Below are 18621 nucleotides of genomic sequence, written 5' to 3'. Positions count from 1 at the left end.
ATTTAATATCTGATTAATTTCCTTGGAATATTAAAAAAAGTTTAGTTGAAACAAATTTGACAATAGGGCGGGATTCTCCCCTACCCGGGGGGGCGGGGTGTCACGGCGCCGAGGAGTGGCGTGAACCACTCCGGCACCGGGCCGCCCCAAAGGTGTGGAATCCTCCGCACCTTCAGGGGCTAGGCCAGCCCCGGAGTTGTTTGTGCCACGCCGGCCGGCGGGGAAGAGGCTTGGCGCCACGCCAACCAGCGGCAAAGGGCCTCCTCCAGCCAGCACGAGTTGGCACATGCGCGGGAGCGCCGCGTGTGCTGGCGTCATCCCAGCGCATGCGCAGAGGGGGTTCATCTCCATGTCGGCCATCGCGGAGGACCACAGCGGCCAACGCGGAACAATAGAGTGCCCCACGGCACAGGCCCGGAGCCAAAAAACCAGCGCCGGAGAATTCGGCACCCGCCGTCGGAGCAGCGGGGCGGGATTCACGCCGTCCCCCGGCGATTCTCCGACCCGGCGGGGGGGTCAGAGAATCCCACCAACTATGTTTGGCTTGCAAAACCTCTACACTTGGCGTACCTTCAAATAGTCACATACAATTTCCATTTAAAATGTTCTTTATGAAGGCAAATTCTGCCTTTGAATGCAAGAACAGTTGTCAAATTCTACTGAGTGTGCAGTACATAGAAGTTAAATAAGCCATTTGACCCGAGTGTTTGTGTTCACTCTACATGTTAACAAATCACATATACCCACTCTATTCCCATGTCACCTTAACCCCTTTTCCTTCATCCACCTATCCAATATAACCTTGAATCTTTCTGCCTCAAACACTAGCCTTGCAGTTGAATTCCACAGCCACGGAGCTCACTATACTCTGCTGCCTTCTATTTTAAATAATTCCCATTAATAGTTTTTTGGCAATACAGAATTGCTGAAAGAAGAGTCATTTTTTGATGAAATCTTTTTCTTACACTCATGAGGACAATTCACAACAAAATACCAATGTCATGGGAAACAATATGCCGTCTGAGAAGATAATGGTGATTGGCAGAGGCATTACAATGGAGAATGCACCAGCTGATGGTGACTGACAATTAGCTTGAAATTTAAACCAGGCAGCTTGACTCTTTTTTTTCTCCTTTTGTTTCATTCAAACAAGTACAGAACATTAGAAATTTATTTTCAATGTTGGTATACTAATAATGCAGTTGGATAAAGGTGAAATATTTTGGAAGTATAAAATAGAGAACACTTCACAAATTTAAGTGTCATCCTAGCTTCTTCTCTGTATCGTTCTAATTTGCGCTACCAAATCGAGCACATGACTCTGATTATTCAATACATTGCACTGGGGAATGATCCAGCAAATGGCTGTCACTCATTTTGCTCAGCTGAGGCAGGTGCAATGTGTTTACGTGTTCTTTCTGTCTGCAAAGAACAGGGACTTGTGTATTTACATATGCAGCTTCCAGTGCACACAAATGCACCACACTGCGAGCCCAACTGACAATCTTAAATTGGTTGTCAGCGTAATTCTTAGAACATTGAGGATTATATAGCAAATGTCCAATCGCAGAATCACACCTAATGTTTTGCAAGCCTCCAAAGATGTACAGGTTAGATGGATTGACCATGATCAATGTGCAGGGTTGTTTAACATAGACATAGAACATACAGGGCAGAAGGAGGCCATTCGGCCCATCGAGTCTGCACCGACCCACTTAAGCCCTCACTTCCACCCTATCCCCGTAACCCAATAACCTTTCTGAACCTTTTTTTTTTTGATGCTAAGGGCAATTTAGCATGGCCAATCCACCTAACCTGCACGTCTTTGGACTGTGGAAGGAAACCGGAGCACCCGGAGGAAACCCATGCAGACACGGGAGAACGTGCAGACTCTGCACAGACAGTGACCCAGCGGGGAATCGAACCTGGGACCCTGGCGCTGTGAAGTCACAGTGCTATCCACTCGTGCTGCCATGGGGATATGGGGATAGGGAAGGGAATGGTCCTAGGTCTAGTGTTCTTTTGGAGGGTCGTGGCAGACTGGATGAACTAAATGGCCTCCTTCTGCTCTGCAGGGATTCTATAGGATTCTATGGTGTCCAAGTAAGGGTTGGTTGGCTACAGTGTGTACCTTGCCCATTGCGAATAGTATCTCCATTCAACTGTTCACTTGCCAACCAATCAGCACTCTCATCTCATACAGTATAAATATGTTGCTTTCCCTGACATTGGTATTTTCTTACGAATTATCTTGATGAGTGCAAGACGAAAAGCTTTGACAAAAAAATGTATTTTCTTTTCAACAATTTTTATTTCCATGAAGTTTGAATTGCAAGTTTTTATTAAGAATGTTGCATTGGCTACTTCCAATGGATGCCATGGAGTGAGTGGTCGCACATTTGGTGGCTCTTGCTCGAGGTGGAATTGTTTGGTCTTTTTCACCCAATATAGGGGGTGTTTGCTAATGCAAAGTGCATGAACAGTGAGAGACAGGAAGAATTCTCAATGCTGAGACCGATTTATGGTGGATCAGATGAGGAGTGTAACGAGCAAGAGGCAGCAAGCTGGCCGGGAGGACTTTGGAAGTGCGACAGAGGGAACGGTGACAGAGGGCTCTGAGGCGTCATTGGCTGCCCAGTGGTCTACCAAGCAATTGGTGGATTTTTTGAAAGCCAAGTTCCAGCAGGAGAGGAAAGAGGCCATGGAGGACCTGGCTAAGGTGGAGGAGCCAATCAGGGCAGCTAATGAGAGAGTGGAGCAAAGGCTGTAGGCGCAGAGTTCGGCACTCCAGAGGTGGAGGAGTCAGTGGTGGATCATAAGGCCCAGTTGGCTTCATTGGAGGCTGAGATGGTACTCATGGCGTAGGGCCAGAAGTGGTTGAAGGAGAAGGTGGACGACGTGGAGAATCACTCCAGGAGGCAAAATTTCCAGATTGTTGGGCTACCTGAGGGGATTGAAGAAATGCAGGCCACAAAGTATGTGGCGAAGATGTTTGAGAAGCTGGTGGGGGAAGGAGTATTTGACTAGCCTCCTGAGGTGGGTCAAGCACACAGGGAATTGAGGAGAAGGCCGTAGATGAGGCAGTAGCTGAGAGTGATGGTGGTGTGGTGGCATCATTTCTGGGCAAAGAGGCAATTCTGAGGTGGGTGAAGGAGATGAGAGAATGCACCTGGGAAAGAAACATGGTTCGTATCTACCAGGACTTGGGTGTGGAGTTGTCCAAGCAGGCGGCTGAGTTCTACAGGGTCAAGGCAGCTCTCTACAAGAAAGGAGTGAAGTTCGGGGTGCTGTATTCTGCTTGTCTGTGCGCCCGCACCAGAATCAGGAATTTTATTTTAATGCGGCGGAAGGAGTGAGTAATTTTCTGAGAGACCATGGACTGGGAGGCTATCTTCACTCCCCAGACTGTCTCTCACAAGCAAGCACCACTAAGCCCCCACACCTCCTCTCTCCACCACCACTACCATCACCCTGCGACCAGGAGACTTGTTGTGGCAGAGATGATTGCAATCTAACAAAAAAATGGAATTGTTCAAACATTTATATACAAGGTTGAGAATTAAAATTAAAATTGCTGGGGTATAGAATCGTAGAATCCCCACAGGGCAGAAGGAGGCTATTCGGCCCATCGGGACTGCACTGACCCATTCCACCCTATATCCGTAACCTAACTTGCACATCCCTGGACACTAAGGGGCAATTTAACATTGGCCAATCTACCTAACCTGCACATCTTTAGACTGTGGGAGGAAACCGGAGCACCCTCAAGGAAACCCATGCAGACCCAGGGAGATCGTGCAAACTCCACACAGTCACCCAAAGCCGGAATTGAACCCGGGAACCCTGGCGCTGTGAGGCAGCAGTGCTAACCATTGTGCCACCAAGGAGGCCAAGTCAGCATGGACAGGGACAATGTGAACAGGGCTTCCATCTGGTTGGAACCAGAACTGCAACTGTTGATTTGATACAGGGAACGATGGTGTAAGTTGATACGTTATACCCAAACTAAACTTCTGCTTTCTTTAAAGTATTTTAAATGCAATTTTCTGTTGTTTTCTCACAGTGCCTATCAACTGGTCGTTAAGGAGGAACACTTACAAAAGTCTAGGAGGGCAGCAGATATGATTGAGTGCTATCCCGTCCCAGTGGGCTACAAGAATGCTTCTGTGCTTGATTCACTGCATTACACTGCTGCAGAGCTGAAACCTGTGAACCTTCCTATCACCCAGCCATTTACCGTTGGAGATAACAAAACGTACAATGGCTACTGGAACCCGCCACTTTCCCCACTGAAAAGCTACAGCATATACTTTCAAGCACTCAGCAAAGCTAATGGGGTAGGTACAGTTTGAGACTGAAAGAGATTTCCAAAAATAAAAATGCACATTTCCCGCATCTTAATATTTTGGAATATAGTTTACCGTCCACAGGAGTCCCCCCCTCCCCCCCCAAAAAGAGAAAATGGTAAACTTTGAAATTTGAGAAATATTTTAAATTATTTTGTGACCTGCTTACAAATCTTTTCTTAGCCATGATACCAGCATTTTGTGCAAAATGTGGGGCAGTTATCTGTAAACCTGTTAGCTGCTGAATGGGGTAAATGTCCCTTTAAAAATGCCTAATCAGACAATGAATAAAATGGATATATTGTGGAAGTTAACAGAAATTGTACTTCTTCAATCATGAACATCTATTTTTTTTTTAATGCCATGGTTTCCATGCAGTAAATGGACAATTTTGGGACTAATTTTCAACTCCACTCCCCGAGTGATTACCTGGCAGCCAGCTAATCGCCTGCCCATTGTACAACCAGCCTGATTTTCCTCTCGCTGAAGTTAATGGGGTGAAAATCGGAAGAATTCATAGGCAGGCAGGCAATTCATTCTGCCAGATTACTGCCCTGGTAGTGAAGGTAACAATTACTGCCTTTGTCATAAAGAACAATGAACAAAAACTTTCATACGGTAAAGGAAAATGTCAGACAAAAAGTGCAAAATGAATTGACACCAAGAGGAATTTTCTTTTTTGACTCATTCACAGTATGTAAGCATGTCTATCATTGCCAGTGTTTAATGTCCACCCCTTAACTGTCCTTTGGAGGTTTGTGTTGAGCCAACGTCTTTAGCCATAATGATCCATGTGATGTCGATGCACCCACAGTACTGTTGAAAGAGGAATTTAAGGATTCTGACCAAGTGAGTGAATGATGATACGGTTCCAAGTCAGGATCGTGTATGAATTGGAAAGGAGTTGCAGGTGGAAGTGTTCCCATGCACCTGTGCTCTTATCCTTCGAGGTGGTGTAGGCTTCAGAGATGCTTTTGAAGGAACCTTAGAACACAGAACAGAGAACATTACAGCGCAGTACAGGCCCTTCAGCCCTCGATGTTGCGCCGACCTGTGAAACCACGCTAAAACCCATCTACACTATTCCCTTATCGTCCATATGTCTATCCAATGACCATTTGAATGCCCTTAGTGTTGGCGAGTCCACTACTGTTGCAGGCAGGGCATTCCACGCCCTTACTACTCTCTGAGTAAAGAACCTACCTCTGACATCTCTGTCCTATATCTATCTCCCCGCAATTTAAAGCTATGTCCCCTCGTGCTAGACATCACCATCCGAGGAAAAAGGCCCTCACTGTCCACCCTATCCAATCCTCTGATCATCTTGTATGCCTCAATTAAGTCACCTCTTAACCTTCTTCTCTCTAACGAAAACAGCCTCAAGTCCCTTAGCCTTTCCTCATAAGATCTTCCCTCCATACCAGGCAACATTCTGGTAAATCTCCTCTGCACCCTTTCCAATGCTTCCACATCCTTCCTATAATGTGGCAACCAGAATTGCACGCAATACTCCAAATGCGGCCGCACCAGAGTTTTGTACAGCTGCAACATGACCTCATGGCTCTGAAACTCAATCCCTCTACCAATAAAAGCTAACACAACGTACGCCTTCTTAACAACCCTCTCAACCTGGGTGGCAACTTTCAGGGATCTAATTACATGGACACCAAGATCTCTCTGCTCATCCACACTGCCAAGAATCTTACCATTAGCCCAGTACTCCGTCTTCCTGTTATTCCTTCCAAAATGAATCACCTCACACTTTTCTGCATTAAACTCCATTTGCCACCTCTCAGCCCAGCGCTGCAGCTTATCTATGACCCTCTGTAACTTGTAACATCCTTCCGCACTGTCCACAACTCCACCAACTTTAGTGTCATCTGCAAATTTACTCACCCATCCTTCTACGCCCTCCTCCAGGTCATTTATGAAAATGACAAACAGCAGTGGCCCCAAAACAGATCCTTGTGGTACACCACTAGTAACTGGACTCCAGTCTGAACATTTCCCATCAACCACCACCCTTTGTCTTCTTCCAGCTAGCCAATTTCTGATCCAAACTGCTAAATCACCCTGAATCCTATGCCTCCGTATTTTCTGCCGTAGCCTACCGTGGGGAACCTTATCAAACGCTTTCCTGAAATTCATATACACCACATCAACTGCTTTACCCTCATCCACCTGTTTGGTCACCTTCTCAAAGAACTCAATAAGGTTTGTGAGACACGACCTACCCAAGCTACTTGGAAAGTTGCTGCAGTGCAACTTGTATTCTGTGTACGCTTGTATTCTGTACCCGGCTGTTCACGCTAGCAGGATATTCTGGTTCCATGACTTTCCCGGCGATGAGGGCTGCTGTCACCAGAAATTCCGTTGACACCGGTGGGGTCGGTAAATCCCACTGGGGGACTGCCTTCCCCGCCGAAAAACACACGCCGGGTTGGTCGGAAATCTCGGCCATAGTGTGCTAGTGGTGTAGGGAATGAATGTTTACGGTGTACTGATCAAGTGTGTAATATTCCATTGCATTCCTGACTTAGGTTTAAAGATGGTGGAATAGCTTTGGGGAGTCATGAGATGAGTTACTCACTGTAGAATACCCCTCTTCTGAGCTGTGCTCTTTTGCACACCTATCACAGAATTATTAAGATGCAGAAGGAGGCCATTTAGCCCATTGTGTCTGCACCAGCTCTCCAAACAAGCATGACTTGTGCCATTCCTCTGCATTTTCTCCATACCCTTACATATTGTTCCTATGTAAGTAATCATCTAATGCCCTCTTGAATGGTTTGATTGAATCTGCCTCCACCGCACTTCCAGGCAGTGAAAATCAGACCCAAACCACTCGTCATGTGAAAATGTTTTTTCCTTTCATCAATTGCTTACTCACATCATAGAATCCCTGCAGTGCACAGGAGGCCATTCGGCCCATCGAGTTTGCACCGACCCTCTGAGAGAGTGCTCCATCTGAGCTCACTCCCCTGCCCTATCCCAATAACCTCTTAATCTAACCTACACTAAGGAGTAATTTAGCATAGCCAGTCCACCTAACCTGCACAACTTTGGACTGTGGGAGGAAACCGAAGCCACCGTGCCGACCCACGATATCAGGATGTTGATGATGGAGACGTCAGCAATGGTAATGCTGTTCAATGTCAAGGGGAAGCAGTTAGACCCCCCTCTCGTTGGAGATGGTCATTGCTTGGCACTTGTATTAGTTTTGAATGTTACTTGGCACATATCAGCCCAAACCTAAACGTTGTCCAGGTTTTGCTGCATGCGGGGACAAACTGCTTCATTATCTGAGGAATCGGGAATGGAACCGAACACTGCTCATATCAGTCTATTTCCCAACTTCTGACTTCATGATCGAGGGAAAGTTATTCATGAAGCAGCTCAAGGTGGTTGAGGTGAGAACACTGCCCTGAGCAACTCCAGCAATGACGTCCTGCAGCTGAAATGATTCCCCTCCAACACCATTTTCCTTTGTGCTAGGTATAACTCCAGCCACTGTAAAGCTTGCCTCCTAATTTATATTGGCTTCAATTTTCAAATACTGCCTTAAAGTCAAGGGCAGTGATTCACACCTCACTTCAGGAATTCATCTTTTTTACCCATATTTGGAACAAGCTTGGCAGATACATCTTTCAGGTCTTGGCCAGTTTAGTCAGCAGTGTTGCTGCCAAAACATAGTTCGTGATGGACTTTGAGGCTCCCCCACCCTCCCCACAATACATTCTGTGCCCTTGCTGCCCTCATTGCCTCTCCAAGTGGTGTTCAGCATGGAGGGCCACAGATGCTGAGGGACGGTGGTAGGGTGGTAATCAGCAGATTTCCTTGTTCATGTTTGACCCAATGCCATGAGACTCCCATGAGCTCCAGATTCAAGTTGACAATTCCGAGGACAACTCCCTCCTAACTATAAACTATACTGCCACCACCTCGAATGGGTCTGTCCTGCCTGATGTAACCCAGGATGACAGCAGAAAAGCCTGAGCTACTGATTGAAATATGTGATTGTGTGAGTATGACCATGTCAGGCTGTGACTTACCTAGCCAGAAGAACAGTTTTCCCAATTTTGGCACAGGTCCCCAGATGTTGAGGAAGAATTTGCAAGGTTGACTGGTCTTGCTGTGCCTTTATCATGGCTGGTGCCTGGGTCGATTTTTGTTTTGTGGTTTGCTGGGCCATTTTAAAGGACAGTTAAGAGTCAACCACATTGCTGTGGATGTGGAGCCACATGGAGTAAAGACAACAGATTTCCTTTCCAAAAGGACATGAGTGAATCAACTGGGTGACAATCCAGTTAGTTACCTGGTAACGTCATCATTATGGTGACCAGAAATGGCCACCATCATCAATAGTTCCTTTTTATTCCAAACTATTTTATTTATTTAGCTGAATTTAATTTCCCTAACTGCTATGGTGAGATTTGAACTCATATTTCCAGATTATGAGTCTCGACAACTGGATTTCTCGTCTCGTAACATAATCACTGGGATGGGAATTAGGCAAAAGGGAAACTCATCAAAATGAATTCTTTCACCTTCGATATTTTGTCCCCTGTGACGTGTTATGTACCACTTGTTATTTCTATGGTTAATGCACTCAGCAGGGCACCAATTTGTAACTATTTAATGTACAAATATGCTGGAAATTAATGTATTCTTATCTTCCTTTGTGCTGTGTTACAAATTGTATGCGTCTTTTGAGTTTCTAAAGAAGTGATTGCCAATCCTGGAAAATGAAAAACATTTTTTGTTGTTTGCACCTGAGAGTAAATTGACCAATCAAGCGTTTCTATTAAGGAATCCTGCTTGACGGGAGCATGGATTTGACAATCAGAGTTACAGTGTTATAGCCCTTTCTCCAACCTCTGCTCACTTCAAGTCTGGCTCACCACAGGAAACATATTCTGTGAATTTAGCTTTGACGTTTATCAACTGCACGTTAAGTGAGGTTCGCCAGCTGTACGAGAGGTTTCTGCCACTCTGACCGGCTGCACAGACTATAATTCCACTCCTTTCAGAATCCACACTTTGGCTTATTTCCAGGAATGCTGCTCACCTGCCGTCATTTCACCATCCCTGTCAGTTAATGGCTGGCAAAATGAATGGGATGGACTAATCTCTGCGTCTAAATTCCTGACTTTCTGTCTTGCTTCGTCTGGCCGAGAGTACTAATTTGTAAGCTTTATGCCAGTGTTCCTCAATTACAACTTTTGAAGAACACTTGTTTAAAAAATTGTCTGTGGGGTGTGGACAATGCTGGCAAGACTGTATTTGTTATCCATGGCTAGGATGATGGCATAGAAAGTCATTTATCCAAATTTGTGTTTGATACAAAGTTAGGTGGCATTGTAGACAGTCTAGATGATAGCATAAAATTGCAAGGAGATATTGGCAGACGAGGTGAATGGGCAAAACTGTGACAGGTGGAATTTAATGTAAGAAAGTGGGAGGTTATTCATTTTGGACCAAAAAAGGATAGAGCAGAGTACTTTCTAAATGGAAAGAGGTTGGGTACAGTGGATGTCGAAAGAGACTTGGGGGTTCAGGTGCCTAGATCCTTAAAATGTCAGGAACAAGTGCAGAAAATAATCAAAAAGGCAAATGGAATACTAGCCTTTGTATCTAGAGACTTGGAATATAAAGACACAGGGATTATGCTGCAGCTATACAAACCTTGGTTAGGTCCCATTTGGATTACTGTGAGCAGTTCTGGGCACCACACCTTAGGAAGGATATTTTTAACCTGTTTACGTGAGAATTTAGACGGTTAAGAGGTGATCTGGTCGAAGTATTCAAGATATTAATAGGGAAAGACAGGGGAGATAAAGATAAACTATTGCCAATGGTTGGAGATTTTAAAACTAGAGGATATAGTATTAAAAATTAGGACTAGCCCGTTCAGGAGAGATGTTAGGAAGAACTTCCGCAATCAAAAGATGGTAGAGTTATTGAAATCTCTCCCACAGCATTTGAAGCTTGACTGGTTGTTAATTTTAAATCAGAGATTTATAGGCTTTTGTTAAGCAAAGACATTAAGGGATTTGGGCCAAAGGCAGGTATATGGAATTAGGCCACAGATCAACCACAATCTCGATGAATGGCGGGACAGGCTTGAGGGGCTGAATGGTCTACTCCTGTTCCTATGTTCCTAAATGTTAGGTAATTAGATGGTGTCCAGTTATTTGCAAATGAAGATCAGCTAGTGGTTTTTCAATTCCCAGCATTTTCACTTGCTATTTCTATGCTGGGAGGAGTTCACCCTTTTGTTTGACGTAATGTTCTATTGGACAGCCATCTTGTTTTGGGAATGTCACAAACCTCAGTGTAGTTTTCTGCTGTCTATTTCGTAGGCCCAATAAATATGAATGAGCATCATATATAATAGGTTGGATTTCCTGGCCCTTCTTTCTGGTGGGATCTGGTATAAATTCCAGCTAGTGTCTATAATTGCAACAAATTCTGCTTTAACTCTTCGTTCCATAAATTCCCTAAGTTCAGTGGTGGCACAGTGGTTACTACTGCTGCCTCACAGCACCAGGGACTCGGGTTCAATTCTGGCTTTGGGTGACTGCCTGTGTGGAGTCTCCCCATGCCTGTGTGGGTTTCCTCCGGGTTCTTCGGTTTTCTCCCATAGTCCAAAGATGTGTTGGTGATGCGACCATCAATTCCCGTGAGACAGAGAGTTGAAGTGAACAGTGGCATTAATCGACTAGAACAGTGCCTGCCTGTGACTGCTCTGCTAGTGAGAGCCGCCTACAGGGCAGCTGCTCTTTATATCTCCCCTCAAGGGGGCGGAGCCAGGGGCGGAGCTCACAAGGGCACCAACATGATACATTCCGAGTAGTACAGTACAATGGTCCAGAGGTGGAGCCCATACGGGCAACAGCGTGATACAATGTGATACAGTGGTGAATGGTTGGTACAATACGTTCACCACATTCACCCCCTGTTAAAAAATTTAAGTTCGGCGGAGGTGAAGGGCTCACAGGTTCAGTCTGTCCGGCGCCCTGATCGTGCGCTGTGATCGCCGGAGCTCTGGTACCACAGCGGGCCCGGGTGTCAAACTCGTCGGTGCGGGCCTGGGTGGTGAACCTGTCGGTGCGGGCACAGGCGTGGACTCCGGGAGCGTGTCTTCAGGAGCTTCATTCCTGTGGGTCAGCGGAGGGGGGAGGGAAGATGGGAGGGGGTGTGGAGGCTATGTAGGGGCAGGGGTGCTAGTCGGTGTAGGTTGGGGGGGGGGGTAGTTTGGTGTGGTGGTAGGGGAGCCTGTGGGTGCCAGGTCTCGGAGGGAAACCTATCCTGTCGGCTGTCGGGGTGTTCTATGTATGCGTACTGGGGGTTGGTGCGAAGAAGCTGGACCTTCTCGACCAGGGGGTCGGACTCATGGCTCCTGACGTGTTTGCGAAGTAGGACGGGCCCCGGTGTCTTCAGCCAGGACGGAAGCGAGACCCCGGAGGTGGATTTCCTGGGGAAAACAAACAGGCGGTCATGAGGGGTCTCGTTCGTGGCTGTGCAAAGGAGTGATCTAATGGAGTGGAGTGCGTCGGGGAGGACCTCCTGCCAGTGGGAAACTGAGAGATTCCTAGACCGTAGGGTCAGATAGACGGCCTTCCATACCGTTGCATTCTCCCTTTCCACCTGTCCGTTTCCCCGGGGGTTGTAACTGGTAGTCCTGCTCGAGGTGATGCCCTTACCAAGCAGGTACTGATGCAGTTCGTCGCTCATAAACGAGGAGCCCCGGTCACTGTGGATGTGAGTGGGGAAACCAAACAAGGTAAAGATACTATGTAGGGCCTTGATGAGGGTGGCCGCGGTCATGTCAAGGCAGGGGATTGCAAAGGGGAAGCGGGAGAACTCGGCAATGACGTTGAGGAAATACGTGTTGCGATTGGTAGAGGGGAGGGATCCTTTGAAGTCGATACTGAGGTGCTCGAAGGGCTGGGATGCCTTCACCAGGTGGGCCTTATCCGGTCGATAGAAGTACGGCTTACACTCCGCGCAGATTTGGCAGTCCCTGGTCATGGCCCTGACCTACGCGGTGGAGTAGGGCAGGTTGCAGGCCTTGATGTAGTGGAGGAGCTGGGTGACCCCCGGGTGGCAAAGGTCACCGTGGGTGGCCCGGAGTCGGTCATCTTGCGCGCTGGCGCAAGTGCCGTGGGACAGGGCATCTGGGGGCTCGTTGAGCTTCCCAGGATGATACACTATATCGTAATTGTAGGTGGAGATTTCGATCCTCCACCTCAAGATCTTATCATTCTTGATCTTGCCCCACTGTGTATTATCGAACATGAAGGCTACCAACCGTTGTTCGGTGACTAGGGTGAACCTACTACCAGCGAGGTAGTGCCTCCAATGCCGCATAGCTTCCATGATGGCTTGGGCTTCTTTTCCGACCGAGGAGTGTCGAATTTCCGAGGTTGAGGGTGCGGGAGAAAAATGCTACTGGCCTGCCCGCCTGATTGAGGGTAGTGGCGAGGGCGACCTCTGACACGTCGCTCTCCACCTGGAAGGGGACGGGCTCGTCCACCGCGCACATCGTGGCTTTGGCAATATCTGCCTTGATGCGGCTGAAGGTCAGGCGGGCCTCAGCCGCCAGAGGGAAGATGGTAGCTTTGATCAGTGGGCGGGCTTTGTCCGCGTAGTTGGGGACCCACTGGGCGTAATGGGAAAATAACCCGAGGCACCTTTTCAGGGCCTTGGGGCAGTGGGGAAGAGGGAGTTGCAGGAGGGGGCGCATACGGTCGGGGTCGGGCCCTAGAACTTTGTTTTCCACGATGTAGCCGATGGCTAGTCTGGTTGAGCGGAAAACACATTTCTCCTTGTTATAAATGAGGTTAAGAGCTTGGGCGGTTTGGAGAAATTTCTGGAGGTTGATGTCGTGGTCCTGCTGGTCGTGGCCGAGATGGTGATGTTGTCCAAGTACGGAAATATGGCCCGCAGCCCGTACTGGTCCACCATTCGGTCCACCATTCTTTGGAAGACCGAGACCCCGTTTGTGATGGCGAAGGGAACCCGGAAGATGTGGAAGAGGCGGCCGTCTGCCTCAAAAGCCGTGTAGTGGCGGTCCTCCGGACGGATTGGGAGCTGGTGGTATGCAGACTTCAGATCCACGGTGGAGAACACCTGGTAGTGTGCGATCTGATTAACCATGTCTGCTATCCGGGGAAGGGGGTACGCATCGAGATGTGTGTATCGGTTTATGCTTTGGCTGTAGTCTACCACCATCCGGTTCTTTTCCCCGGTCCTGACGACCACCACCTGAGCTCTCCAGGGGCTATTACTGGCCTCGATGATCCCTTCCCACAAGAGTCGCTGGACCTCGGACCTGATAAAAGTCCTGTCCTGGATGTTGTACCACCTGCTTCTGATGGCGAGCTACCAGTCGGCGGTGAGAGTTGCGAAGAGCGGGGAGGGTCGACCTTCAGGGTCGCGAGACTACATATGGTGAGTGGGGTAGGGGCCCGTCGAACTTCAGGGTTAGGCTCCTGAAGTTGCACTGGAAGTCCAGTCCCAACAGGAGAGGAGCGCAGAGATTGGGGAGTACATATAGTTTGAAATTGGCGTACTCGGCGCCCTGTATCGCGAGGTTTGCGACAGTGTACCCCCAGATCTGCACTGAGGGCGATCCGGAAACGAGGGAGATTGTTTGAAGTGCGGGGAAGATTTGGAGCGAGCAGCGCCTTACCGTGTCTGGATGAATGAAGCTCTCCGTGCTCCCGCAGTCAAACAGACAAGGCGTTTCGTGTCCATTGACCTGGACGGTCATCATGGAGTCGCGGAGGTCTTTTGGTTGAGGGTGACCGCGCCGAGTTGCTGATAGCCGGTATGGTGGGAGGTGATGGGGTGGTCCCAAGATGGCTGCCCCCATCAGTCGCACGTGTCGGGCGGCGTTGCAGAGGGTGGCCAAGATGGCGCTCCCCCATGAGTCGCACGTGGTGGGCCACGTGGGAGACGCTGGCCAAGATCGCAGCCCCCGTGAGTCGCACATGTTGTGCGGGGTTGAAGATGGCTCCCTCCACGTCCAACACGAGGCAGGTGACGCATCCAGAGGGGGCGGAGCCGGCAGGCACGCAGCACACTGCGGGGGTCTGCGGGCCTGTGAGTCTGAGAGTTGGGCCTGCGACTTGGAGGATTGGGACCTGGCCAGGCAAACTTTGGCGAAGTGTCCCTTTTTGCCCCAGTTGCTCAGTTCGCATTCCGAGCCGGGCAGTGCTGCCTGGGGTGCTGGTGCTGGCCGCAGAAATAGCAGGGTAGTCCCCCGAGTTGGGCGGGCAACCGCGCGGCACAGGCCTGGGGTACTCTCTGGTCGGGGGTCCACGAGGGGGTCGCGTGATCAGACGGGAACGCGTTGAGGCTTTGGAATGCTACTTCTAGGGAGGTGGCTAGTTTTACCGTCTCTTCTAGGTCAGGGGCGCCTTTCTCGAGCAGGCGCTGTCTGACGTAATTGGACCTGGCTACAGCCACGTAGACGTCACGGTCGGCGAGTTTCATATGTTGAGAGGCCATGAAGGCCTGAAATTTGCAGCTTTGACCGAGGACTTTGAGGTCGCGTAGGTACTCCTCCAGCGATTCCCCAGGGTGTTGGCGGCGAGTGGTGAGGCGATGCCGCGCGTTCACCTCGTTCACCAGCCTTACGTATAGGCGCTTCAGCATCGCGAGGTCGTCTGCGTATGTGGAGGCTTCCTCGAGTCGTACAGAGATTCGATGGCTCACCCGGGCTTGGAGGAGGCTCAGCTTCTGATCGTCGGTGACGGAAGGCGAGGAGGAGGCAGCGAGGTAGGCCTCGAAACATCAGAGCCAGCGTATTAAAATCCCTTTGGCTTCTGCAGCCTGTGGGTCGCGTTCCAGTCAGTCAGGTTTGAGGGCCGATTCCATTGCGGTGTTGTAGTCGATTAAATTGATGCGACCATCAATTCACGCGAGACAGAGAGTTGAAGGGAACAGTGGCTTTAATCGACTAGAACAGTGCCTGCCTGCGACTGCAATGCTAGTGAGGGCTGCCTACAGGGCAGCTGCTCTTTATACCTCCCCTCAAGGGAACGGAGCCAGGGGCGGAGCTCACAAGGGCACCAACATGATACATTCCGGGTAGTACAGTACAATGGTCCGTAGGTGGAGCCCATATGGGCAACAGCATGATACAATGTGAATAAGTGGTGAATGGTTGGTACAATACGTTCACCACAGTTGGTTAGGAGGATTGGCCATGCTAAATTGCCCTTAGTGTCCAAAGGCTACTTGGGGTTACAGGGAGAAGGCTGGGGATTGGGTCTAGGTAGGGTGCGCTTCTGGAGGGTAGGGGTAGAGTTGATGGACCAAGTGACCTCCTTCTGCACTGTAGGGATTCTATGATTCGTCCTCAATTTCATGTTGCATTTATTTGCTTGTTTACTTATTTTTGTTTGTCATCTAACTAATGTCACTCCTGATATAGCAGTACATTTACTCCTACTGTTTTCAATCTTTTGTGCTGGTTTTGTTAAATCCATGGTTCAACAGTATGTATGTTTTTTTTCAGCAGTGACACTAAACAGACTTCACAGTGAGAACAATCATGCTATATGTGTGCCTCAGTAATGGGAAACAATAAAAGTACTTCCAGAGAGTGTGTGTGGGAGGGGGGGGGTTCAAATTGTCCTGAGCAGAATTGTAAAATGGGCAATATTGTGTCAGCTGCCTGCTTCACACTCCACCTGATCCTCTTCCCCAATGAATTGGATGGAGGTTCACTTGAAAAGCAAATTGCCCCAAGCATAGAGCAGGCCCTACGGTTCGAATTGAATTTTACCATCAAAAGGCTTGAGGGCCTTTGGAGGTGTGTGTGTGGGGGGGGGCATGGGGGGGGGAAATGGGGGGGAGAATGCATGCTCAATATGATCACAGCTTTTTCTCAGAGACACTGACGATTCAAAGGGATTGACAGAAGTCATTGGGGTCAACTTGAGCTGAGAGCTGGATCAGTGGGTGGGGGTGGGGTGTGATGTGGGCTCTGTATGTGGATCGTCATGTGGATGTTGGAATGAAGCTTGTACAAAAAGGGGTCATGTATCGGGATTGCGGGGAGTTCTCCCGGAGTGCGGGCAGCCACACAGCATGTAAGAGCTGCTCAGTTACTGTTAATAAACATATATTGTTGTTCGTCCCTGGTCATCAGTTATTGCAACCCAATAATTCTACACCTGTGCCATATCCCAAAAAATCACCTCGGCTAATAGTCCACAATTTGCGAAAGACCTCTTCTGGAAATTCACTGCCCGACAATGGAATCCCCCATATCCCCTCGTCACCCTCAAGTTAATGGGGGTGGCTGAGTGAGCGGTCAGAATCAACAAAACCCTGCTGCCAAATACCCAGATTGGAATTCAGACCTGATGCACTATCGAGCCACACCTCTAGCGAATGGATTCTCTCCAGCTGAATTGCACATGGGCCGATGTCTAAAGACACATGTTCCTCTACTGCCTAGGAACCTAATTCTATCTCTGCTGACCACAAGCGGGTGAGAAATAGGGACAGGGGCTTCCATGAGAAACAACTGTGGTACAATTTCAGACAGAGGACCAAAATCGTACCACCCTTAACTCCAGGCTAGACAATTGATGGTCGTAAGGCAGAAGGTGACATCCTTACCAGAAATGAGCACCCATGTTCATTCCTGGCCCAGACACCATGTGCTACTTTCTGACGCAATAGGAGAACCCTCATTTCACTGGTGCCCACCAAACCACATGCCCTTGATTCCACACGACGTGGGATGAAGACCCTAAGAATACTTTGAGCACTTTGGGAAGTGATGGCCCATCTGGCCTGCTTCCAGACCACTGAGCCCCCCCCCCCCCTCCCCCCCCCTCCCCCCCGCCCAGGGTGTGAGGGACTCATTGCAGACTGGCAGCATTCAGTGGAGACATACCTGCTCAGTAACCCACCATGTACACATTGTACATCGCCTGGATAAATTTGTTTTGAATAACTACCTGAATCAGCATACAGTCCCTAGCACTTCCATCAAACACTCCTATGTTCCTCACACCATTTTGTTACAATGCTTATGTTGCCTCTTAATCTCTTCCACAAAAGTGAACAAATTAACATTACAGATGAGGCTGAGTGACTTTTACAAATTCCACCACCCTCCTTATCTGTGAAAATATTCTTGACGAAGGCATGCTTACACAGCACATCCCAGACCCAGCAGAAGCTATTCAACTCATCACGCGCTGGTCTCACATATAGCCCAGGATGCTGAGGTGCATAGGTGGCGTGAACTCTCCTTCTCATAGACAATGTTGGCAGAGAGGTTCAAGGCATCAACCACCTGCTGAATTCAGTCCTCCCTCAGATTAATGGGAAATGTTTTGGAGGATTGGATTTTGTTTTCAATGGATGTTGCATACCACCTGAAGCATTGAGCAATGAAATCACCCCTGACATAATAATAATCTTTATTTTCACAAGTAGGCTTACATTAACACTGTAATGAAGTTACTGTGAAAAGCCCCTAGTCGCCACATTCCAGCGTCTGTTCGGGTACACAAAGGGAGAATTCAGAATGTCCAATTCACCTAACAAGCACGTCTTTCGGGACTTCTGGGAGGAAACTGGAGCAACTGGAGGAAACCCACGCAGACACGTGGAGAATGTGCAGACTCCGCACAGACAGTAACCCAAGCTGGGAATCGAACCTGGGACCCTGGAGCTGTGAAGCGACAGTGCTAACCATTGTGCTACCGTGCCACCCTACACATATCAGCCTTCAAGGCATTGTGGTGGCCTGCTTCCATTTCCCATTCACCAAATTGTTCCTCATTGGATGCTGCCCTTCTTGTCTATCTACCTCCAGCAGGTCTCAATTACTTGGGATACTTCGTCGAAGCACATTGCAGTGATCTTACTGACCTACCAAGACATCTGAACTTTTGCTTAGTAGCCTGATGGTGAATTCACTGAACCTTCTAGTGATGCCATGGCTTTCATTATAAATGCTCTGTTCCAGTGTAATGGGGTTGCAAAGAGATGTCATAAGCCGTATCAGAAAGTTAGAGACTTAAGCATCTATCTACAAATAATTCTGGCAGATTGAAAAACTGAGAGGACAGTTGGCTGTGTAAGATGAAAGCATCGTGCTAGCTGTATATCAGGTATAGAGTTGCCTGTTATGATCACTAAAAAGCAGCACATTCATAGTTGACAAACTCTCCTGTATCTTCTTCAAGTTCCTTGATGGCAACAAGTATGGAATATGCTATCCTGTACCGAGGGAAGT

General features: G+C 48.5%; 1 protein-coding gene across 9 annotated transcripts in view; it reads left to right on the top strand.

Moving 5' to 3' along the window:
- LOC140428486 (receptor-type tyrosine-protein phosphatase T-like) overlaps positions 1 to 18621 on the top strand; it is a 1877905-nt gene that overhangs the window by 1386000 nt on the left and 473284 nt on the right. For all 9 annotated transcript variants that reach the window (XM_072515007.1, XM_072515008.1, XM_072515005.1 and 6 more), the window contains exon 12: positions 4064 to 4337. In XM_072515007.1, coding sequence (XP_072371108.1) covers positions 4064 to 4337 — 274 coding nt within the window. The remainder of the gene's footprint in view (positions 1 to 4063; positions 4338 to 18621) is intronic.

The sequence above is a fragment of the Scyliorhinus torazame genome, chromosome 8, assembly GCF_047496885.1.
Source record: "Scyliorhinus torazame isolate Kashiwa2021f chromosome 8, sScyTor2.1, whole genome shotgun sequence".
Taxonomy (NCBI): Eukaryota; Metazoa; Chordata; class Chondrichthyes; order Carcharhiniformes; family Scyliorhinidae; genus Scyliorhinus; species Scyliorhinus torazame.
This window is presented reverse-complemented; position numbering and strand designations above follow the sequence as displayed.